At 47.2% G+C, this 20721-nt stretch overlaps 1 protein-coding gene and 1 long non-coding RNA gene across 2 annotated transcripts in view; one reads left to right on the forward strand and one right to left on the reverse strand.

Moving 5' to 3' along the window:
* Positions 1 to 2785: 2785 nt before the first annotated feature.
* Positions 2786 to 20721, reverse strand: part of Pacs1 (phosphofurin acidic cluster sorting protein 1) — a 131957-nt gene continuing 114021 nt past the window's right edge. The window contains 14 exon segments of the mRNA NM_134406.1: positions 2786 to 4099; positions 4210 to 4329; positions 5683 to 5909; positions 7780 to 7915; positions 8132 to 8174; positions 9780 to 9822; positions 10229 to 10331; positions 10849 to 10959; positions 11123 to 11277; positions 11907 to 12013; positions 12348 to 12452; positions 13321 to 13456; positions 13596 to 13711; positions 16202 to 16282. Of these exon segments, the coding sequence (NP_599233.1) occupies positions 3984 to 4099; positions 4210 to 4329; positions 5683 to 5909; positions 7780 to 7915; positions 8132 to 8174; positions 9780 to 9822; positions 10229 to 10331; positions 10849 to 10959; positions 11123 to 11277; positions 11907 to 12013; positions 12348 to 12452; positions 13321 to 13456; positions 13596 to 13711; positions 16202 to 16282 (1599 nt within the window). The 3' untranslated portion in view covers positions 2786 to 3983.
* LOC120099980 (uncharacterized) lies at positions 12335 to 19162 on the forward strand. Its single transcript, XR_005499565.2, has 2 exons — positions 12335 to 12473; positions 12962 to 19162. It is a non-coding gene; the product is annotated as an uncharacterized LOC120099980 (long non-coding RNA).

Here is a 20721-nt window from a genome sequence, read left to right on the forward strand (position 1 = left end):
CCCAGTGCCACAAAAGCAACAGTAATAACAGTAATAACAGCCAACCAAAAAATGTTACGGTTGCTGGGCAGTGGCACACCTTTAATTCCACCACTTGGGAGGCAAGCAGATCCCTGAGTTTGAGGCTAGCCTGGTCTACAGAGTGAGTTCTAAGTCAGCCAGGACTACACACAGATCAACTCTGTCTCAAAAAACAAAAGTTAGGGTCATAAAAAATAGATACAAAATTGGAGTCAATGTCACAACTCAGACAAACCCAAGAAAACAATGACTACATGTAGTGTGGCATTCTGGAAAGGCTTCTGGAATGGACAAGATATATCAGAATGGAATAAAGGAAATATGTATAAAGTTCAGATGTGGATTAATGAATTGAATTATGCAAATGGAACATTTGGGGTAGGGGCAATAGAGCAGGCTAAGCAATTACCCTGTACTAGCTCTGGAACTTTTCTAAGATTAAAAACAACCTGGGGGGGGGGGTTGGGGATTTAGCTCAGCGGTAGAGCGCTTGCCTAGCGAGCACAAGGCCCTGGGTTCGGTCCCCAGCTGGGGGGGGGGGGGACAGCTTGGGGGCTGGAGAGATGGCTCAGTGGTTAAGAGCACTGACGGCTCTTCCAGAGGTCCTGAGTTCAAATCCCAGCAACCACATGGTGGCTCACAACCATCTGTAATGAGATCTGATGCCCTCTTCTGGTGTGTCTGAAGACAGCTACAGTGTACTTATATATAATAAATACATCTTAAAAAAAAAAAAAAAAAAAAAAAGCACTGACTGCTCTTCCAGAGGTCCTGAGTTCAATTCCTGGCAACAACATGGTGGCTCACAACCCTCTATAAGTACGGATGTCCTCTTCTAGCATATAGATGTACATGCAGACAGAGCACTCATACATTTTTTTAAAAAGTCAGGCTGTTGATCTAGGTCAGCAAGTAAAGGTGCTTGCTGCCAAGCCTGATGATGCCATGGTGCAAGAAGAAAAACTACTCCTGAAAGGTGTCTTCTGACCTCCACACAGACTTTACACTCCCCCTACATGTAATAAAAGCCAGTGTAGGGTTGGTGAGAGCTAGATAGGGCTTCTACCCTCATATGGACATGTACCCAGTTCTTAGATGACACCTCTGATAACCTGGGGCCTGTTGTGCTCCATCAGTGACTGGCAGAGTTGCCAAGGCCTAAGCCAGCCTGTGGTCTCCTGCTTGGCACAGTTTTGTCTCTGCCCTGTTCCTCCATGGCCTACAAGAAAATGCTGAGCATCAAGTGTCTTCTGTGACTGATCCAGATAGAGGGCTGTTGTAAAACTTTAGTTCTTACTGTGACAGTCACCATCCTTATAAGAGCAGCTGCGACTATGTGGAAGACCCTCCGGGCTGAGCTTGTTGATTCTTGAAGTTCCCTCGTAAGATGGGGCAGGAAAGGTTACTGGACCTCAGTGAATGCATTCTGGGTCCAGGATGGGGAAGAGGAGGTACAGGCAAGAACTCAAGTTTCAGTGTCTCAGGAGAGGTGCTGAGGGAGAAAGGCAGGAAGAGAGTGGTCCTTGCCTGAGCAGATAAAGGATCAAAGGGGGACGGGGCAGCAGTGATTACTAATTTAAATCAAACACACCCAGGAACTTTCTGCTTAGTCTATAAGGAAAACAGCCTGAAGTGAGAAGAAGGAAGTGAAGTTGATGGATTCTGCTCACGGGCTTCTAGTTCACAGAGCTCTGTGGAGGTCAGAGATCAACTTTGTGAAGTCAGTTCTCACCTTCCACTTTAGGTGGGTTCCGGGGATCAGATCCAGTTCATCACGCTTGCATGGCAAAGTGCTCTCTCTACCATCGTGCTAGTCTTCTCTGGTGAACCTTGCCAGCACTTGCTGGCTTCTGGTTCTCGGGAGTTAAGTGCTATTACTATTAGCCCAGAAAGCTTGTCATTCGGCTGGGAGTCCATCTGAAGTTGATGACAGTCTGCCCTGCTTCGTCTCAGGAATGTCTAGGGTGGCTCTGTGTCTAGCCCCCTGGAAGTGTAGGAAAATCTGCACCCAGGACACTGGTAGTGGTGGCTAGTTTTTAAATGCCGTCACACAATCTAGACTCACCTAGAAGAGAATGTTTAGATTAGGTTGGCTTGTGGGAAGATCAGCCCATTGTGGGCAGCATCATTCTGTGGGAAGATTTTCCTGCACTGAAAAGGAGCCAAGCACTTGCACATGCTTTGTTCATGAATGCTTCAACATACTTCAACATGAATTCATTGAACTATAACCTATAGGTCTGAACTACAGGTCTGTGGGACTATAGCTGCTTCAAGTTCCTGTTGCCTTGATTTCCCTGAAGCGATGGACTGTAACCTGGAATGGTGAGCCAAATAAACCTTCTCTTCCTTAAGCTGCTGCTATTATGGTATTTTATCACAGCAATGGGAAGCAAAACTAGGACACTGGCTATGACTTTCTCATTTCAGGTCACGGACCAACAGGAAAATAAACTCAACAGATTTTAACCACCCACCAGCCAAAGCAACGATCACTTGGACTCAGAAGGGAGGAGCATATCCCTGCCTTGGGAGGCAAGTCTGAGGATGGTGGGTTCTGGGGGAAAATAGGATCTGACATGGGGACAGCACCCATTCTTCTGCTTGCTTCATTCTGGGCAGTCATCTTGAAGCCCATTTCCACAATGAAGGAGCACAGAAGAATATGCCTTTCTACCTGTGCTCTGGCTTATTCTGAGTGGAGTCACATCTGCTGAGGATGGATGGTTGCAGTGACAGAGTGAGGGACAGGAGCCCAAGAGAGTTGGTAAGAAATCACCAGTTTATTGAATGAAAAAACCCAACATGGCCCCAGTCTTCCCACCCCACTTATTCTCAGGCCCAGGAGATACTCTGGACAGGCTGGGCAGCGGGAGGGGCTTAAGAGTTTTGGATGTGAAGAACACCAAAACTAGGTTCCAAGTGCAGTTCCGTGCCACACTGCTAGGAAACACTGAGGGGCAACGGAGAAGCTCTGAGGTGCCATAGGACACAGAGGGCATGGAGGCTGGGCCAGATCTGTCCCTTGTCCTCAGCCTCTCATGAAGACACTGATAAGGAGGCTGAGGTAGGTCTGGGACCCATTCATGGCTGAGAGAGGGAAGGAGGCTGCTGGAGGGAGACCTGGTGGAGAAGGGCCTCATTCTGCTGCCCTGCCATGAAGGAAGTGGGATGACAGAGCAGAGCCAGGAGGCAAGCTGACACAGGAGAGGGGGACAATATGACTGGATGAGAGCCACAGATGATGTATGTGTTGAGGGGTGAAGGGGTGGGTGGGTGGGTGGGTTTGCTGTCTCCTACCTCATGAAGCCACAGAGCAATGTTAGGTAGGAGGCTGGGAGGCAGAGGGAGAAGGAGCCTTAAGGACCTGTGCACAGGACAAGTTACCCAAACAACTAAAAACACACAAAACACAGGACATCCAAGCGACTTGAAGTGTCAGGAAATCATGCATGGGAGACTGGGAAGGTCCCTTCAATCCCAGAAACTCCAGGATGCCCAGGTGCCATCCTCCTTCCCCCTACTGGGAAACTGTGAGGCAGGTGAGGAATGGCAGGAGGCCCCAGCCCTGCTGGAGGAAGGCAGGGTGAGTACAACAGGCAACAGAGCCTTAGAAATGCAGAGCTGGGTGGCCAGCTTATGTAGGATGCTGGGCTGTCTCCCTGTGTACCAGAACTCCAGGTGTTTCATTTCTAGAAAGGGTACCAGCGCTGCAGGGGTGAGGTGAAGGAAGGCCCAGATTATTCAATTACAGGAATTATGGGCACCAGAAGGCAGGATCACCCAGCTCTGGGCCTGGAACAGGGGGGAGCTGGGCAGAGATGGCTGGGCAGTGAGCAGGGAGGACTGCATCCCCAGTGGCAGTGTCCTTCAGGACTGGGCAAGTGGAGGCAAGCCCCAGTGCTAGGAAAGGAGGCTGGGCTGGGTGGCAGTGCCAGGAGGGAGTGGTTGGGAGGCAGGTCTCAGGTGGGTTTGCTGCCACTGAAGAGTCCCACTGGGAAGTGCTTGACATGAGTGGGCCACTGAGCTGCCAGCTGGAAGAACTTGATGTCACTCCATTCAACTCCATCAATGGACACTGGGGTGGGCGATAGGGAAGAGAAAGGTTATGGGTTAGCTAAAACCATCCTCCTACCTCTCAGGGAGGATGTGGCTCCCTCCCTTACCCTGTAACCACTACCATCACACCTCTCAGCATGGTTTGCTGCTGCTTTGCAGAACAGATGAGGCGGCTGATGCCCTCGATGACTTGGCTCTTAGAATCCACCTCCTTTTCCCGGGGCTTCTTGCTCAGGAAGATAGTGGGCACTGTAAAGCCAGTACAACAGAGTGTCAAGAGAACTGGGAGACAGCCATCCTTCCCCACATCCCAGCCCCATCTGCTTCCTTCTTGTTGGAGCTGGCCAGGAGGAACTTTGAATTCCTGGGCCACTTTGTCTATGATTCTGCACTTCTGCCTGGGCCCTTCTTCATTTGTACAGTAAAGCTCTAGGGCCAGATGGTCTCCAAAGTCTCTCCCAGGGGAGTGTCTGGACACCTTGGGGCAGGGCTGCCTCCTTGTCTGGGTCACCAAAGCAGTGGCTGAGTGATACAAGTGGCAGATGTTTGTACCACTGCTGCAATGCAGTGTGGGAGTAACCCAAGCTGGCTCTGTCTACCATGGGAAGAGGTGAGGGCCCCTGCTGAGCTGATGGCATGTTCTTATGCCAGTGGTAGGCTTGGCTGCAGGCCTGGATCAGGTCCTGGGAGAACTCTGAAGAGAGGAGGCACTCACAGGAAGAGATACAGCTTCCTGGGAGCTCCTGTAGAGGCAGATTTGGGGTCACAAGGGACATATGCCGCAGGTACACATCTGGAGCTACAATGTTCCAATAAGTTACCCAAGTAGTGGTGGTGTTCTTGTCTCTCTTTGGAGAACAGGACCGACAAGTACTCTGCAGCTTTGCCTTTGATGCTCTAATTTCCCTTTTATACATTGCCTCGCTCATGGCCTTGAACTTGTAATTCTCCTGTCTTGGCCTCCCAAGTGCTGGGATTATAGATCTGTACTGCTATGACTAGCTCCTTAGTTTTGAAGTGCAGTCATATCTTTTGCTCTTGTAACTTCCCTGGAATGGCTTCTGTCTCTGGAGGAGGAACATGAAGGTGGCCATCTCCATTCTATACCCATCCTGAAGGCAGTGACCTTTTCCTCTAGCTGATGGAGAGCAGTCTGTTGGGCCCTAGGCTAACCTCAAGATCTACATACTAATACATGCATCTTATCCAGAAGGTCTACATACTAATACATGCATCTTATCCAGAAGGTCTACATACTAATACATGCATCCTATCCAGAAGGTCTACATACTAATACATGCATCCTATCCAGAAGGTCTGCATACTAATACATGCATCCTATCTAGAAGGTCTGCATACTAATACATTCATCCTATCCAGAAGGTCTGCATACTAATACATTCATCCTATCCAGAAGGTCTGCATACTAATACATGCATCCTATCCAGAAGGTCTGCATACTAATACATGCATCCTATCCAGAAGGTCTGCATACTAATACATGCATCCTATCCAGAAGCAGATTTTGGCCCAGGCCCTAGGACGGGGCCTTGGTGGGGGAGACCAGTGAGGTCTGTTGGTCCGGTGTCTTTTCTAGCCTACCTTTCTTGTTCTTCTCTTTGGTGACCACAGTCATTGCCATGGTGCCAGAAAGCTGGGCTTCCCCTGCATGGGGCAGGCGAGAAACCTGCACTGAGCGGAAGACACTCTTGAGGGTATTCTTTGAACTGGCGTCCCTCTTATCACCTTCTCTCCTTCGCTCCCCAGGGTGGCCCAGCCAGTAATCCACCTGGAGGCCAATCACATCCCCATAAGGGCTATTTGGGCTCCTGGAGAAGTGAAATGGAGAAACAACGTGTTGGCTTTGACCTCAGTGCCTAATCACATGAGCCCAATGAGGGATGGGAGAAGACTGCTTTTGGGAGCAGGAAAGAGAGAAAAAGGCTAGCCAGTTGGCTCTGTTCCCTCCAGTCACACAGAATCTGAGAACAAAGACAGGAGAAGATGAAAGCCCAAGTTGCAGTGAGGAAATCAAAACCCATAAAATGAGGGAAGAGCAGAAAGCTTTGTGAAAGAGTGTGCACACGCAAGCAAACAAGCCCAGGCCCAAAGCACGCAGATGGCTGGAGAGAAAAAGCAGGGAGCAGGGGGTAAAACAGCACCATAGCTTCAGGGCCGCCTTGGGAGTCAAAGGGATGTTGCCCTGCACTTTTTGCTTTTGTATGGCACTTTTAGCTCAGTGATAATTTTAGCTCCTGGGGAAAACAGAGTGTTTTCTTGAAAGGAGGCGTCAGACACAACAGGTACCCAGGCTATGAAAGTCATCTGACTTTTCCTTCTGCCTCATTGTGGTGGCTCCATTAAAAAACAAGTTTAAATTGGATGAGAAAAGAGGTCAAGGTAGTGATTGGTTCCAGTCCTCAAATCCAAGCTGGATAGAAGCCTTTCATGTAGTGGATGAAAAACAGGAGAAATCAGATTTCCTGCAAAGCTTAAAAGTACTAGATTGCTGAGGCAGAATGTGGCTGCATTCCTAAACTGTCTCCTCCACGACAGTAGAAGACCATCACAGGAAATATAAGGAGAAGGGCTGGACTCTAGCTCTAGAGCCCATGTCTTCCTCAGAAGTTATGATACTGTCATGGGCACTCTGAAAAGCCACTGGCAATGCAGCCCTCTTGAACGGTGAGGAAGGGAAACGGTGAAGACAGAAGAGTGAAGATGCTGCGTTCTGTGCGTGGCCACATCTAGCTCTTTTTGCCTGAAAGTCCTTGTCCTCTACCCTCACTACACCTTCCTAGCTCTCCCTCAGACATGGCAGAAAACCAGCTTGTTGGCCATCTTCCTGAACTTTAGGAATCTGAGATTCTAAAGAAACATTCTCCCTCCCACCACTCCTAGCAATCTCAGTGTCCAGGTCTTTGCCATCCCAACACCGCAGGCCCAACCTAGACCTGAGCCATTGACTGCTACAGCTCCAGGGGCTCCCATCGAGTAACTGCACAGATGGTGCCACTTGGAAGCATGTCCCACACTGTCACTGTTGCCACTCAGGCCTCACAATATCCCTGTAACTTGGCCAGATCACCTGCACACACAGCAGAAACTAAAGCTCAGTAACCTGCCAAAGTCACCATAGTGCACACAGGATGGTGTCACTCAACCCAGACAACCCCAGGACTGCACTGTTAGGAATCCTAACATATAAATATCTCTGGGTTTCTTGGTTTTGTTTGCTTTTTTTGAGACTGGTTTCTTTGTGTAGCCCTGGCTATCCTGAACTCACTCTATAGACCAGGCTGGCCTTAAACTTACAGATACTGCCTACCTCTTCCTCACAAGTGCTGGGATTAAAGGCACCACTGCCTGGCTAATATCTGTGTTCTGATGGTCCTAGGCAAGCCCTGTGAAAGGAGTCATGACTCACATGTTGAGAACCACTGCCCTTGGAGGTCCCATAGGAAGCTAGCTTAACAACACTTTAACAGCCTACTAGAGCTACCATGTCAATGCAACCACAGCTGACCCTACAGCCATGACGACTGGACAAAGCAAGAATCAAACTTCACTAAACCTTCTTTCGACGTCTCAAGTCACCTTATGACCTGTTTCTGAATTCTATCTAAGCCAGTGCTCCAGTATGGCTTTGTGCCAGTGTGCCATGCCTGGGAAGGGAGTCAGGTTGGGGAAGAACCTTACCCCACGATGGCGAGGGCACTGCTCATGGATGGGGATGAGGGAGGGGTAGCTGTGGCATCTCGGCTCAGGCCCGAGCTTGAGGGTGGTGATGTGGAGGGCACAGTAAGGCTGACCACAGGTGAATCGTCCCCATCACCTGTCAAAGGGACAAACACAGTTGGCCAGAGGCAGTCACCCTTGACCTGCTGGTGGCAGGAGGTGTGCTTCCCTTTCACTGGGTCCCAGGGTCTTCTCAGAGGAATGACCCATAGCTTCCCATTCAACTGCTTCTTTGAGCACATTCAGCCAATCACATCACAGAGGGCTGGAAAAGTATGATCTCACTCAGAGAAGCAAAGGCACTCTAGTTTACCTGCAGTGGAGGGCGAGTCTTCAACAAGGCCCACTTTCACAACCTGTAGAGATCGGACTTTTGTTAGGTCCTGTCAGGGCAGCAAGCCCCAACCCAACTGTTATCAACACATGGCCAGCAGTACAACCATAACTACATGGTGTTTTGTCGATGACTAAAAAATCTTTACACATCTGAAATAACCTAGGACTTAAAAAAAAAGTACACCCCTCCCACAATCCCCCCCAAAAAGGAAAAAGAATACTCTGTGGGTTTGTTAATATAAAGGGGTTTTGGTTTCCATCCACGGAACCATAAAACTGAAGGAAAGAAGCCCAGTCCTGTGAGACGGGCCCATGAGACTTGGGTAGTCCTTCCCTGGGGACTATGGCAGAGCCAACTTTGAAGGCAGTGTCCTGATTTCATTTCTTCTAAAGCCAGATTGGCTTTGGAATTAAGTATATCTCAAGGCTGGCTAGGCTCTGTGTCAAGACAAGTGAACTGCTGAAGGTGTAGCCACACTTTTTCTACTTCCTACTTTCCTGGAATCTGAGGTACCCTGCGGGGTGGGGTGGGGGGAGGGTGGGTCTCAGAAATTCTAGAGAAGATGGAAGGTGCCCTCCAGTGGCCAGAAAAAAATATGGCTAGAGAGCTCTTGTGGTTAGGTAAGTTTTTCTTTGAGAAGCTGCAAGTAGAACCCAGGTTCTTGTGCTCTGTCATTGAACTATGGCCTACTTACTCTGAGAGTACGGTGAGTGTTCTCACATCCCTAGTTCCATGAAGGCAGTAGCTATACTGCCGGCCTGTGTGGCAGCTGGGATTCTGGACTGCTATGCAGCAATGGGAGTTTTCCAGAGGCTAAGTAGGCAGTGACTGACTAGGTGGCTGGAGGAAGCCTGCTCATCTCCCCAGATGAGATCACTCAGGACATCCTTTCAAGATGGGGACAGTTAAAACAGGTCTGCTTAGCTCTTCCCTGTAAAGATTATGAGAGACCTTCAAGATCACAGGAGACCAAAGTCAACTGAAAGGAAATCAGAATGCCTTCTGAATGGAATTACCAGTTTTCAGCTCTCAGTAGAGTGCTTTGGCTTTTTGGAACTTCAAGGCTCCTGAGATCATGTCATTGCTAAGTGAAGAATACCACAGTCCAATATACTTGACCCCAAAGGCATCACGAGGATCTTCCTTTATTTTGAGATAAATTTACTCGGATTTCACTAATTCACTAATATATACACCTGCAACAGAGAAGCTCTTCTTTAAAGTCATCCCTGTGAGGTAGTTGGTTCTGGACTTGTGAGCATGCCAAGTTTCACTACTTCTGAGGCCACTTCCTCCTCCCTGAGCCTGGAGAAGCCACACTGTGGAGTAAGCCTCAGTAGTCCAAGGCCCCAAAATCAGGGCTTGATATAATAAAACAGGAGAACCCAGTAACTAATCTGGGGTAGTTCTTGATTTGGGAAAGGATGTCCCTCTGTAAGCCTAGCATTTAGGAAGCTGGAGGATCACAAGTTTAAGGCCAGCTTAAGGTACAGACATCCTTCTGCTTCTGCCTCCAGAGTTTCGGATTTAACCCTGTATGCCACCACACACAAGCCTTTTCTTATACAGAGGGAAAGTAGGAAGGTTGGGAGGCTGGGGTCAGGAGAGGGAAGCAAGTACATACACCAATGAAGGGGATAAACTTCTGGTAGGAGTCTTCATCAGGGCTGTTGGGAAACAGGAAAGATTTACAATTAGTGGGCTTGCGAGAGTGCTGGAGAAATAAGCTTCCCACACTGTATCCTGCTCAATGGGGTCCAGAACACAAGGCTACCACTTTCTGTCACACTGCAGGGTGGTCATTCACTGAGGATAGAGTGGAGAGCGCAGAATAGAGACAAAGAGCACGCTGTGCAAACAGCTCTGCTCATACTGCCATCTGATTTCAGTCACCAGTGAGGACAATAACTGATGCCCATGTAGTGAAGGCCCAGGCATGGAGCATGGACATCCTTTAGGGCCTTTGTGACAGGAAATGGAATGGTGAAATAAGAAGACGTGAAAAAATGAAAGAACTCAGGTTCCTCTAACCGACCCAATATGTTTTTCGAGAACTTCTAGTGTTAGACTTACAACTTATGCCTGCAGGTCAACATGGCTTCAGCCACAGGCAGCTGGTGCGTTGTGGTAGCTCCATTGACATACTGCATCACACGACCCACCACATCCAGTGGCTCTGCAGAAAAGCCAGGAAGAATGTGTCTATTTCGGTGTGCAGCCCTACAATCCCTCAGAGAGGCCCTCCTGAGTCCCAAGCCAAGATCCTCAGAACTGAAGTGAAGAAAGGACTCTAAGATCCTGCTGGCCATGAATTAAATAGGAATCATAAACCAAAGCACAGTCCTCTCTCACCTTAGCTGGACTCTGTTGGTACAGTGATACCTGCTGGTCCAGTGTTACCTCACTCAATAAGAGATTGATCAGTGACACTCTATTGCCTATGTCATCTCTATAAGCAGAGCTGGCCTACATACCAGCCACTTGACTTCCTTACTTTTAGATGCAGAAACTACCCTGAGGAGAGGGCCACACAGGGTACACCTCCATTTGTAACTATCAACTGGAAAGGGGTCTGCACAGTGGGCAATAGTCTGGGAATTACAGGAATGGGAAGAAGGTTGCTCCCCACTCTCTTTAGCTGCACTGGGGAACCACAAGCCTCCTTCTCGGAGGTTCCTACTAGAGGCCCTTACCTGACACTGGAGGCTCTGAGCGACTGAACAGGTCTCTCCAAGCAGAATCAAGAAAGGTGCTGCTATATCTACTATCTACTGAGCCCAAGTATTTGGCCACTGGATGAGAACCTGGCAGAGGGAAAACCAGAGAAAGTAAACTATTAGTGGGTAGAGTAGAGGGAGCAGCTGTCCCCAGCCATGGTCCAGCCTTTAGTTTCCCTGATCATTTCCCATCCTTGCTGCAGGAACCAGGTCTGCTGACAGAGGTCTCCTGAGTGCTGCCAGACGTTACCTAGGGGAACGATGAGGAAGCGCATGTGGCCCAGCCAGTCCGGGGTCTTGCTGGCAAGGGACTTGACAAAAAACCGAAGGATGGAGCTCAGGTAACTCTGGCTGCCCACAGCTGCCACCTTGACTGGCCTCGGCATAGATGAGTTGCAGTTGCAGCTGGGAAGAAAGGGGGTGTATACACACCATATTTAGGCCTCGGGATCCTGCTCAGGGTGGGCCTCAAGCTCTGACTTCATGCAGTTCCAAAACCCACAGGGAAAGCATGCCAAGAAACAAAATGATACAGGGAGGCAGCAAGCTATCGTGCTGCTTGAGAGGGCAGCCAGCTGTCTATGAGAAAGCAGAGGCTAACAGAGACAAGAGGTGCTGCCTGCGAGCTCTGGAATTAGCCCAGACCCAGACCCTTGGAGTCTACTCGCTGTCACATGAGAGAGAATACTAGGCCTCTCTAAGGTGATCCTGGAGAGGTAAACAAAGGCGCTCCATTAACAAATAGCATGTTACCACAGAGGGAAGGAATATGAAATATTTTTAGAATCCTATACTCTCTTCTTTGTCTTAGATTTAGGAGAGAGATGAAGCAAGTATAAGTGAGGCATGAGTCCAGGGTGTGGAGGTGGCGGGTGCTGATATCCTACTAGGGGCACAGAGCACTGCTGCAGGCTCGGTCTCCAAGTACAAATTAGAGCTGTGACTCCCTAGCCTGAGAGTATTACCACTGCTAGAAGTCAGATGGGAAGATGAAAGAGAAGAACCACAAAACATCCTAGGAAGAAAAGCCTTACTAGCGCTGAATCCTAGTGAGCAGGGCAGACAACACGGCCTGGACCTCCACTGTTGAGCAGGTACACACAACAGGCTTCCTCTGGTCTTGAAGCAATTCGGCCACATACTAGAGGGGGGAAGGCAGGGACATAGGTAAGCTACATCACTCCCCACAAATGCTGAGAAGGCAGGCAAGGCCCAGAGAGAGCTGCAGAGCACCTGTCCTCTTCAGGTTATGTGTAAGAAAAGGGCACAACAGACGCCATGGAAACATGCTGACTGTGAAATGAGGAGGATTAAGGGTTCCAAATGTCACCCGTGTCCAGGCATCCTTGGAACCAATGTCTATGAGGTAGCATAGATGGCAGATAAAGTCACTTTCCTGCCTCCCTGTGTGCTATTTCAGGTCACACACTGGGAGCATCTGTAGACCCATTACCCCTTGACCCCCAATGTTCTACCTGGCCCTGCCAGTCCGTGGTGTTCACCAGGATGACATTCTCAGGGAGCGCTGCATCGGAAACCAGGATCTGATTCAGTTGATCGTATACCACCTTTCGTGGAATCTGTAGGAACAAGTTGGGCAGGTGGGAATAGATAGGACTTCTGGCACAAGGTAACAAAGAATTTGTGGAGACAGTCTCCCATTGATCGGGCTAAAATGGAAAGGAGGAGGAAGATCAGTGTCCTTGGGGAATCCACTAACACACAACAATGGTTGTTCTGGGTCGAGCCTATGGGGCTGGGAAGCAGAGGCTTTATATGAAGGGCGTGGTTCTAGCGCAGCATGGTAGAGGACGGAGAGCGGTGAGTGAGCTACTGCTTAGCGAATGCAGCAAGGGCAGTGCAGAGAAGGACGAGTGGCAGCGGGCACCACGTGGGCCACTATCCCAGGAACAAAGGTATGTCAAGAATAATGACCAAGCAGAAGGACATTACCTCACCCTAGGTACTGGGCCATTCTAGTCTCAGGTCCACTTGCAGCTTTGTGATAGCATCAGATTCAGGAAGCCATACCATCCCAACCCTGCCCTTCTATAATATTTATTAGAGAAACTTGTCTGCTTGGCTCTAGGAGAACAGCACGGATGGCTTCTTGCCCTGGTTCTGATACCAGTGTTACATGAGGACACACACACTCCTCAACTCTGGTTTATGCTCACGACTTCAACTAACCTCAGGGTTGAGAGGAGCCTAAGAAGAGCTTGGAATAACCATGGCAGCATTGGCAGAGGAGCAATGCTAATGGTTCTTTTCACCACCACTCAACTGGACCCCAAATTCCACACGGCAGAGGATAACAAGTGTGGTGGCTTCTCTAACTTAGATGTCCCAGAAAGAAGTCAACATCCCTCCTTATTCTCCACCCAGCTGTCAAAGAAACAGACTAAAATCCAAGAAAGGGGTCCTGAACCTGGAGGAACCCAAGATTACCTGTGTGCTGTGCCCTAGGTCAGGAGAGCGCTCACTGTCAGAGCTGTTGGTCCTCTCACTCAGGGGCTTGGAGAGCTGCCGCTCCTTCAGGGGAGTGCTCCTCTTTTGCCGAGGTGTGTGTGTCCCTTCCACCTTGCTGATAGTATCAGGAAGAGGGTTAACAGCCATTACAACCCCAAAGTCACATGAGCCCCACCATTCCTCCCAACATGTAGCTGGTACTGAGTGTGACTGCAGGAAGGGTCAGTTGCCTCTGTCCTTCCTCACTGGGTTACCTCGGCGAGGCGGAGCCCTGCAGATCAGCTTTGCTGGACTTCATAGGAGTTTTGACTTTTTCTGGTACAACCAGACTTGTGCTCGCATCTCCAAACATGTCCTGGTCAGTGATTTCCTGCCACAAGAAAGGTGGCAAAGAATGTTACCTCTTACTTGATAACTGCAGGAGCCTCCACAGAGCCCTGGGAAGATCACCACTTTCCTGGAAGTACTGTGTGTGAGTGGGAACACAGGCTTCTAGTGTCCTTATCACACTCTTGTCCCCCTGTGCTGGAAGCCGTGTGCTCCCATCCACCTTTGGCTCCAGCTCTGTGGATAGCATTCTAGCCTAGGAGAGTGACTGATGCAGCACAGCTGGAGCTCAGAGGGGGACTGCCATCTGCACCCCTGGAACTAGCTTCTCATTAGGGCAGGCCTGTAGTTTTGAGGTTTTTGTCTACATTCCTCATCTTAGCCAGAGTCTTGAAATCTTCCTTCCCATCTGCAGCACAGCTCCTGTCCACTCCATCTTCCTTGGCTTTCAGGCCCATCGCTTCCTCCTACCCTCTGGGTTCAGAGCTTTGCCTTTCCTTCTGCAGAGAGTCCTGCAGCTCACACCAGGTCATCTTCCCAAAGTACAGCCGCAGTCCCACCAGGATATGACTCAAACTGCACCAACAGCTCTGCCCTGCTTCAGGGCCTTTGAAGACTCCCCAACCGTGGGTCACTTCCCCAAGTCAATCTCATCTCTTCAAGTACTGCTTTCCAAGTACATCGAAACCTGCTTACCTACCTACGTCTTCCTGTCTACCTTTCACGTTTTTTAAGCATCCATTCCTTGAGGAATAACTTTTACAAGTACTTAAATCTAAAATACAAACTTGATTTAAAAAAAAAAAACAAAGGGGCTGGGGATTTAGCTCAGTGGTAGAGCGCTTGCCTAGCAAGCGCAAGGCCCTGGGTTCAGTCCCCAGCTCCGAAAAAAAGAAAAACAAAACAAAACAAACAAACAAACAAAAAAACGTGAGACATGGTCATATATATCCTAGGCTCCGAGCTCCTGATTCTATGCCTCTAACTGCTGTAGATACTGGAACAATAGGCATGTGCGACTACATCCAGTTTCATGCTGTGCTAAGGCCTATGAATGTTAAGCAAGTACTCTGACAAACTGAGTCATTTCCCTAGCGCCAACTTTGAATATGCATGGCTAGGGATGGAACTCAAGACCTCAAACACACAAAAAAAATTTTTTTTACTGAACTAAATTTTAATGTAAACAGAGCCCCAGAGACCATTAGCTGAATCAAAACAGAGCATTCCCATACACCTGGATTATCACTTGCCTCTTTCCACTTCCACAGTTAAGTAACCTAACTTCCACGTGGATAAGAAAACCTTATGGCATGCATCTGCCTTCTTTCTTGGACATCAAGTTAAGATTCAGTTTGAGATTTGGTCAGTCACTGGAGAGTCAGAATCAGAAAGTGACATGATTGAAATTGCACTTTGGAAAGATCGCTGCTAGTACTGGTCATGAGCAGCAATGGGGAAAGAGGAGTTTATTTCAGTTACTAAGCGATGAAGTACTAGTGCAGTACGTTTTAATCTTGGATAGACTTAATGCTTTCTTGTTTTCAAGATGTGCAATGTAGAGGTTATTTACTATAGAAAACATAAGCCTAAATACTACTGGACTCAATTCAACCACTAAAAGGCCTTGCCTGTCTCATAGGGTACATTCCCAGGTATCCCATGAGTGTAGCCAACTCAGAGGAGCTCTCCTCCCAGGGCCTCCATTGAGCCTTGTCCAGGTTTGCACAGGTGCTTCCCCTGGAGAGAGGCCTGGATGTCATCTTTGTGTTCAGCATTAGAGGTGCACAGTAGCAGTTAAAGGCTTAGGAGACGGTGCCTAGCTGACTCCATTCTACTTCATGGGCTGTTAACTTGCACTCCTAGCCAGTTCTAGCATCTCCTGAAGGAGAAGTTGACCAGTGACCCTCAGAGACTTAATGCCACTAGCTTCCTGGATACTGAGAAGGCAACAGAGATGGGAAAGGGGGCAGCTCCCCAGGGTAAGACATTGGACATCGTCTTTCAGAGGTAAATGAGTGTGATGATAAAAACAAACAAACAAACAAACAAACAAACAAACAAACCAAGGTAGCATTTGGTCAGCTCTAGTTAGGGCAGAAAAGGGACATTTCTGGTTACCAGTCTGAGGGAGGACCTTGTTGATAGGATGGGTTCTATTCCAAGCGTAAAGATTTCAGGGGAAAGGAAACACAGGACATTTACAAGCCCACAGATTTAAGGAAGAATTTTCAAGGTGTCCTGAACATCTTTCTAAAATGAATCTCTCCTCTCCTCTTTGTCTATCTCTGCATGTGAATAAGTGAATGTGTGTGTCAGTATCTATCTATCTATCTATCTATCTATCTATCTATCTATCTATCTATCTATCTATCTATCTATCTACAAGGCTGGCCCTGACCTAACAAAGATCCACCTGCCTTTGCCTGTGCCCTTAATTGTAGGTGTGCACTATTATACCTGGCTTTCCCTGTGCTTTTATTGGTACAAAAACAAACTGAAATGATCCAAGCAGGAGACAAACCATACTTACTAAAGTGTCTGTTTCAGTCAAGCTGTCATCTTGGTTTTTAATCCAAGTAGACTTAACTTTTTCTAAAGCTGCCAATTCCATCTGTAAAATAGTAATCATCATCATCACATCATCATCATCATCACCACCATCACCATCACCACCACCATCATCATCATCATTTCATAATCCAAGTAACTAGCACTCTAACTTTTTAGGTCTCCCGAGAAGCTTAAAATACTTTCACTTTATCTTCAACCTCATACAGTCTTTAGGGCTTTCATCTTTTGAGAGGGGGTGAGATGTTTTTTGTGAAAACTCAGCCTCAGAAAGGCCAATTTACTTTAAGAAATTATTAAGTATGGATTGGAGAGATGGCTTGGTGAGCACTGGCTGAGAACTTGCAGACAACCTGGGTTTGATTTCTAGCGCCCCCATCGAATAGTCCACAACTGCTTGTAACTCCAGTTCAAGGATTCAATACCTTTTCTAGCCTCTGAAGGCAATCATACTCAAATGAACATTCTCATACACATACATAAAATAAATATTTTAAAAAACATTAAGTAAATAATATACAGAGGTGCAGAACTAGAAACTCCATTTGTTTATTTATTTTTTTCTAGGTAAGATTTTGGTGTGTAGTCCTGGATGTTCTGGATCTTGCTCTGGTAGACCTGGCTGGCCTCAAAACTCAACAGATCACCTGTCTAACCTCCTGAGTACTAGGGCAAAAGGCATGTGCCACCATACCTGGCTCGGAGCCAGACATTCCAACTCTCAGTTACGTCGCTAGGGTAAAAGGGCTTGATGTTAAATGGTGGTTTTCTGTTGGATTTACAAAATCTGGACACTTTTGCATCAAAAGGACACATGGCGCTGTCTCTGCTTCTCAGAGAAGGGAGACTCTCACAGTTTTAGACTTTCATTTTGAGACTAAAGATATCAATGGTAGTTAAATGCTTTTGCTTGGTAGATGCATCCAGAAAACCAGCCCTCTAACAACATATTAAGCAAAAAAGGTCCCATATGAAGTTTTCAGGTGTGAGTTAGTTCTCCACTATCCTATTAGCATTTCTCATAAATGTGAAGAGTTTATTAAGCACACACAGAAGGACAAACAAGATCATTCATATTTGCTAAATCTGGTCAGACAAGCATCTCAGTCAGTTATGGGTAACAGAGTACAGCAGTTAGGGAGGCACTGGTGCCAGAGAATTTCTTTCTTCTATGGAACCAAAGGATGAAGAAGATACTTAGGATATCTCATTTAATCTCAACTACTCAAAATCCTTTCTCTTTGTAAAATATATACAGCTGGAAATGGCAGGCTAATTAAGTTCAGGATGCCACTAAGTAAACTAACCAACAAGGACTACAAAAGCCGCCTCCTTATGCTATATTCAAAGCTAGGGTGTTTCCACCCAGACTAACATTTAGGGCTCCATCTTCTGTGTGCTGCATGGTGTTTAGGAGTTTAGCCTTGACTCTCCGGATGCTAGTAGTAGCCCTTCCTGTTGGGCTAAAATTCCTTAAAACAATGACAAATGTCTTTTGAGAGGCAGACCATCCCTAGTGGAAAACCAACTTTTTTTTTGGGGGTGGGGGGTCGACCAATTGGCCTCTTTTCTTTTTCCATTTTATTTTATGTGAGTACACTGTCACTGTCTTCAGACACACCAGAAGAGGGCATCAGATCCCATTACAGATGGTTGTGAGCCACCATGTGGTTGCTGGGAATTGAACTCAGGACCTCTGGAAGAGCAGACAGTGCTCTTAACAACTGAGCCATCTCTCCAGCCTGGAAAAAACACTCTTTTCTTTTTTTTTTTTTTCTGGAGCTGGGGACCAAACCCAGGACCTTGCACTTGCTAGGCAAGCTCTCTACCACTGAGTTAAATCCCCAACCCATTGAAAAACACTCTTAAATTCATCTGCAAGACAAATCTGACACACTTGAGCTAGAGGTAGTAACATCAGAGCTTGAAATGGCATGACCTGTGTAATGACTCACAGCCACACAGAACAGGCTACCTCCAGAGGGCATAGTCAGCCTACTTACACTGATTAACCAATATTAACTCACAGTCCAGAATCCCAGAAAAGCCCTGCTTAGTTGAACCTAGGTAGAAGCTCACTCTGGGAGTTCAGAAAGAATTTCCATTGGGCAGTCTCAAGATAGCATGACTTGTCAACCCTGAGGTAGCTATACTGTTTTCATGGCAGTGTGGAAACATTTGGGGATAGCTACTTCCCCACTTCTATAGGAGCTTCATTAAGGTGTGTGACAAAGAGGAACTGGAGCAAACTCCTGACTCTTGAAGCTTCTGTTCCTGTTCCAATACTGTCTGAAGGGCTGGGCTGGTGTAGCTCAATGACTTCAGCATGTTAGGTGAAGTACTAGTCTCTAACACTTTTGCACCAAGAGGACACAGAGCCAGCTGGCGCTGGCTCTGTGTGTGCAGAGAACAGAGACTCTTAGTTTCAGACTTCCATTTTGTCTGGCTGAGTCTTGGGCAGGTGTCCTGAATCACTATCAGGCTTTACTCTTACAAGCATAGAGAACCAAATAATGTTACAATTGTGTGTTTCAGTTTTGAGAAAATCAACAACTGTTACAATTTGTATCAGCAGAAATTCTTTCTGGTTCTAGTAATAAAGTGAGTGCTCTACGAATTTGGGGCCTAAAAGTGGGAGATTTAGAAACCCTGCAACTGGGGTTGGGGATTTAGCTCAGTGGTAGAGCGCTTGCCTAGGAAGCGCAAGGCCCTGGGTTCGGTCCCCAGCTCCGGAAAAAAAGAACCAAAAAAAAAAAAAAAAAGAAAAAGAAAAAAAAAAAAAGAAACCCTGCAATTAGGGGTTGGGGATTTAGCTCAGTGGTAGAGCGCTTGCCTAGCAAGCACAAGGCCCTGGGTTCGGTCCTCAGCTCCGAGAAAAAAAAAAAAAAAAAAAAAAAAAAAAAAAAAAAAAAAAAAAAAGAAACCCTGCAATTCTTGCAGTTGTTCAGGGTCAGCTCCTGACACCACATGGTGGCTCATAGCCATGTGCAACTCCAGTTCTAGGGGATCCTATGCCCTTTGCAGACCTCTCTGGGAAGCTGGTGCACATGTGGTGTACATACATACAGGTAAAACACTCACTCATACACAAAGTAAAATTTTAAAAAAGAAAGAAAATACATCAGCAATGCTGGTGACATAGCTAACTGGTATAATTCTTGGTATAGACAAAACCCTGGGTTCTATTCTCTGTACCACAAAAAGAAAAAAAGGGAAAGTTAAAAAATAATAACAACAACAACAAAAAAGTAGGCCAGGCATGGTGGCACATGCCTTTAATCCAAGCACTCCAGGAGGCAAGGGCAGGTAGATCTCTGTGAGTTCTAGGCCAGCATGGTCTACATTTTAAGTTCCAGGAGAACAGCCAGAGCTACATAGTAAGACACAATCTTGAAAACAAAACAAAGTACTAGTGCTTAGCAATGGGGATAAGAGGCTATCAAGGTGAGATAGGGTGCACAACCCCAAGATCCAACAACCACACCTTTCCCTAATCTACCTTAACTACTCCATGTTAAGAACACATCCTTGTTCTACCATCCCAAAGTGCCTTCATACTAAAGGATTCCACAGTTCTACACCCACATGAAGACATATGGGCTCTTCAAAATAGAAATCTCAGCAGGGAGACAACAAAGCGAATTTGAGGTCTGGCCAAGAGAGACAGCATTTGAAGGACTTGCATAGAAGACATTCATGGTCTGTCAGTTTTGGGACTCTAAAACTGGATGTGCTAAGGAACTGTACTTCTGTAGGTCTATCAATCAATACGCTCTAAGTCTGACCCACAGGATCTCACAGCATTTCCACATGGCTTTTTAGAGCACATGTTTTCCATGTAGGCGTTGCAGATGAGGAAACAGCCTTGAGAAGAAGCAAGTCAGTGGGAAGATAGAGTTAAGATTCACTCTGGAAAATTCACCCCTTACAGTTAAAGGCTTTTTGTTCCATTGTTTAAGCGAGGGTTTCAATAAGTAGACCAGGCTGGCCTCCAACTTAAAAAGATCCACCTCTGCCTGGGATTAAAACCTGCTTCCTTGTTTGTTTTTGCCAAATCAAACAAGCTATATAGTCAACCTCCATCGATGCAGAAACACTTTTCCTTTTACTCATTTAGTGGTCATAAACGTTTACTGAACAGTCTTCTATGCCACAGCCTATCCATGCGTACTGCTGCATGATCATTGGCCTGGTTACACCTTACACATGCTCTGTCACAGTAGCACATTGCTCACCACATACAGAGCACTGTGCAATGATCTTCCCTTCAGCAGGCTCTGGGTTTCTTCCCAGAGATGTTACTCTGAGTGATTCTAGTGGTCAATTATTTATCCACACGGACAGAGACTTTCTGTAGAACCATCTGGCAGTTCTCTGTGCGGAAAAGCTGTTCTGAGTCACGCCCCAATATTAGCAGCACACTAAATGCTGTCTCCTTGGCTCCTGACCACTATGAACATGCTTGAAAGGTGCTGGGAATGC

This window comes from Rattus norvegicus, chromosome 1 (assembly GCF_036323735.1).
Source record: "Rattus norvegicus strain BN/NHsdMcwi chromosome 1, GRCr8, whole genome shotgun sequence".
In the NCBI taxonomy this organism is placed as follows: Eukaryota; Metazoa; Chordata; class Mammalia; order Rodentia; family Muridae; genus Rattus; species Rattus norvegicus.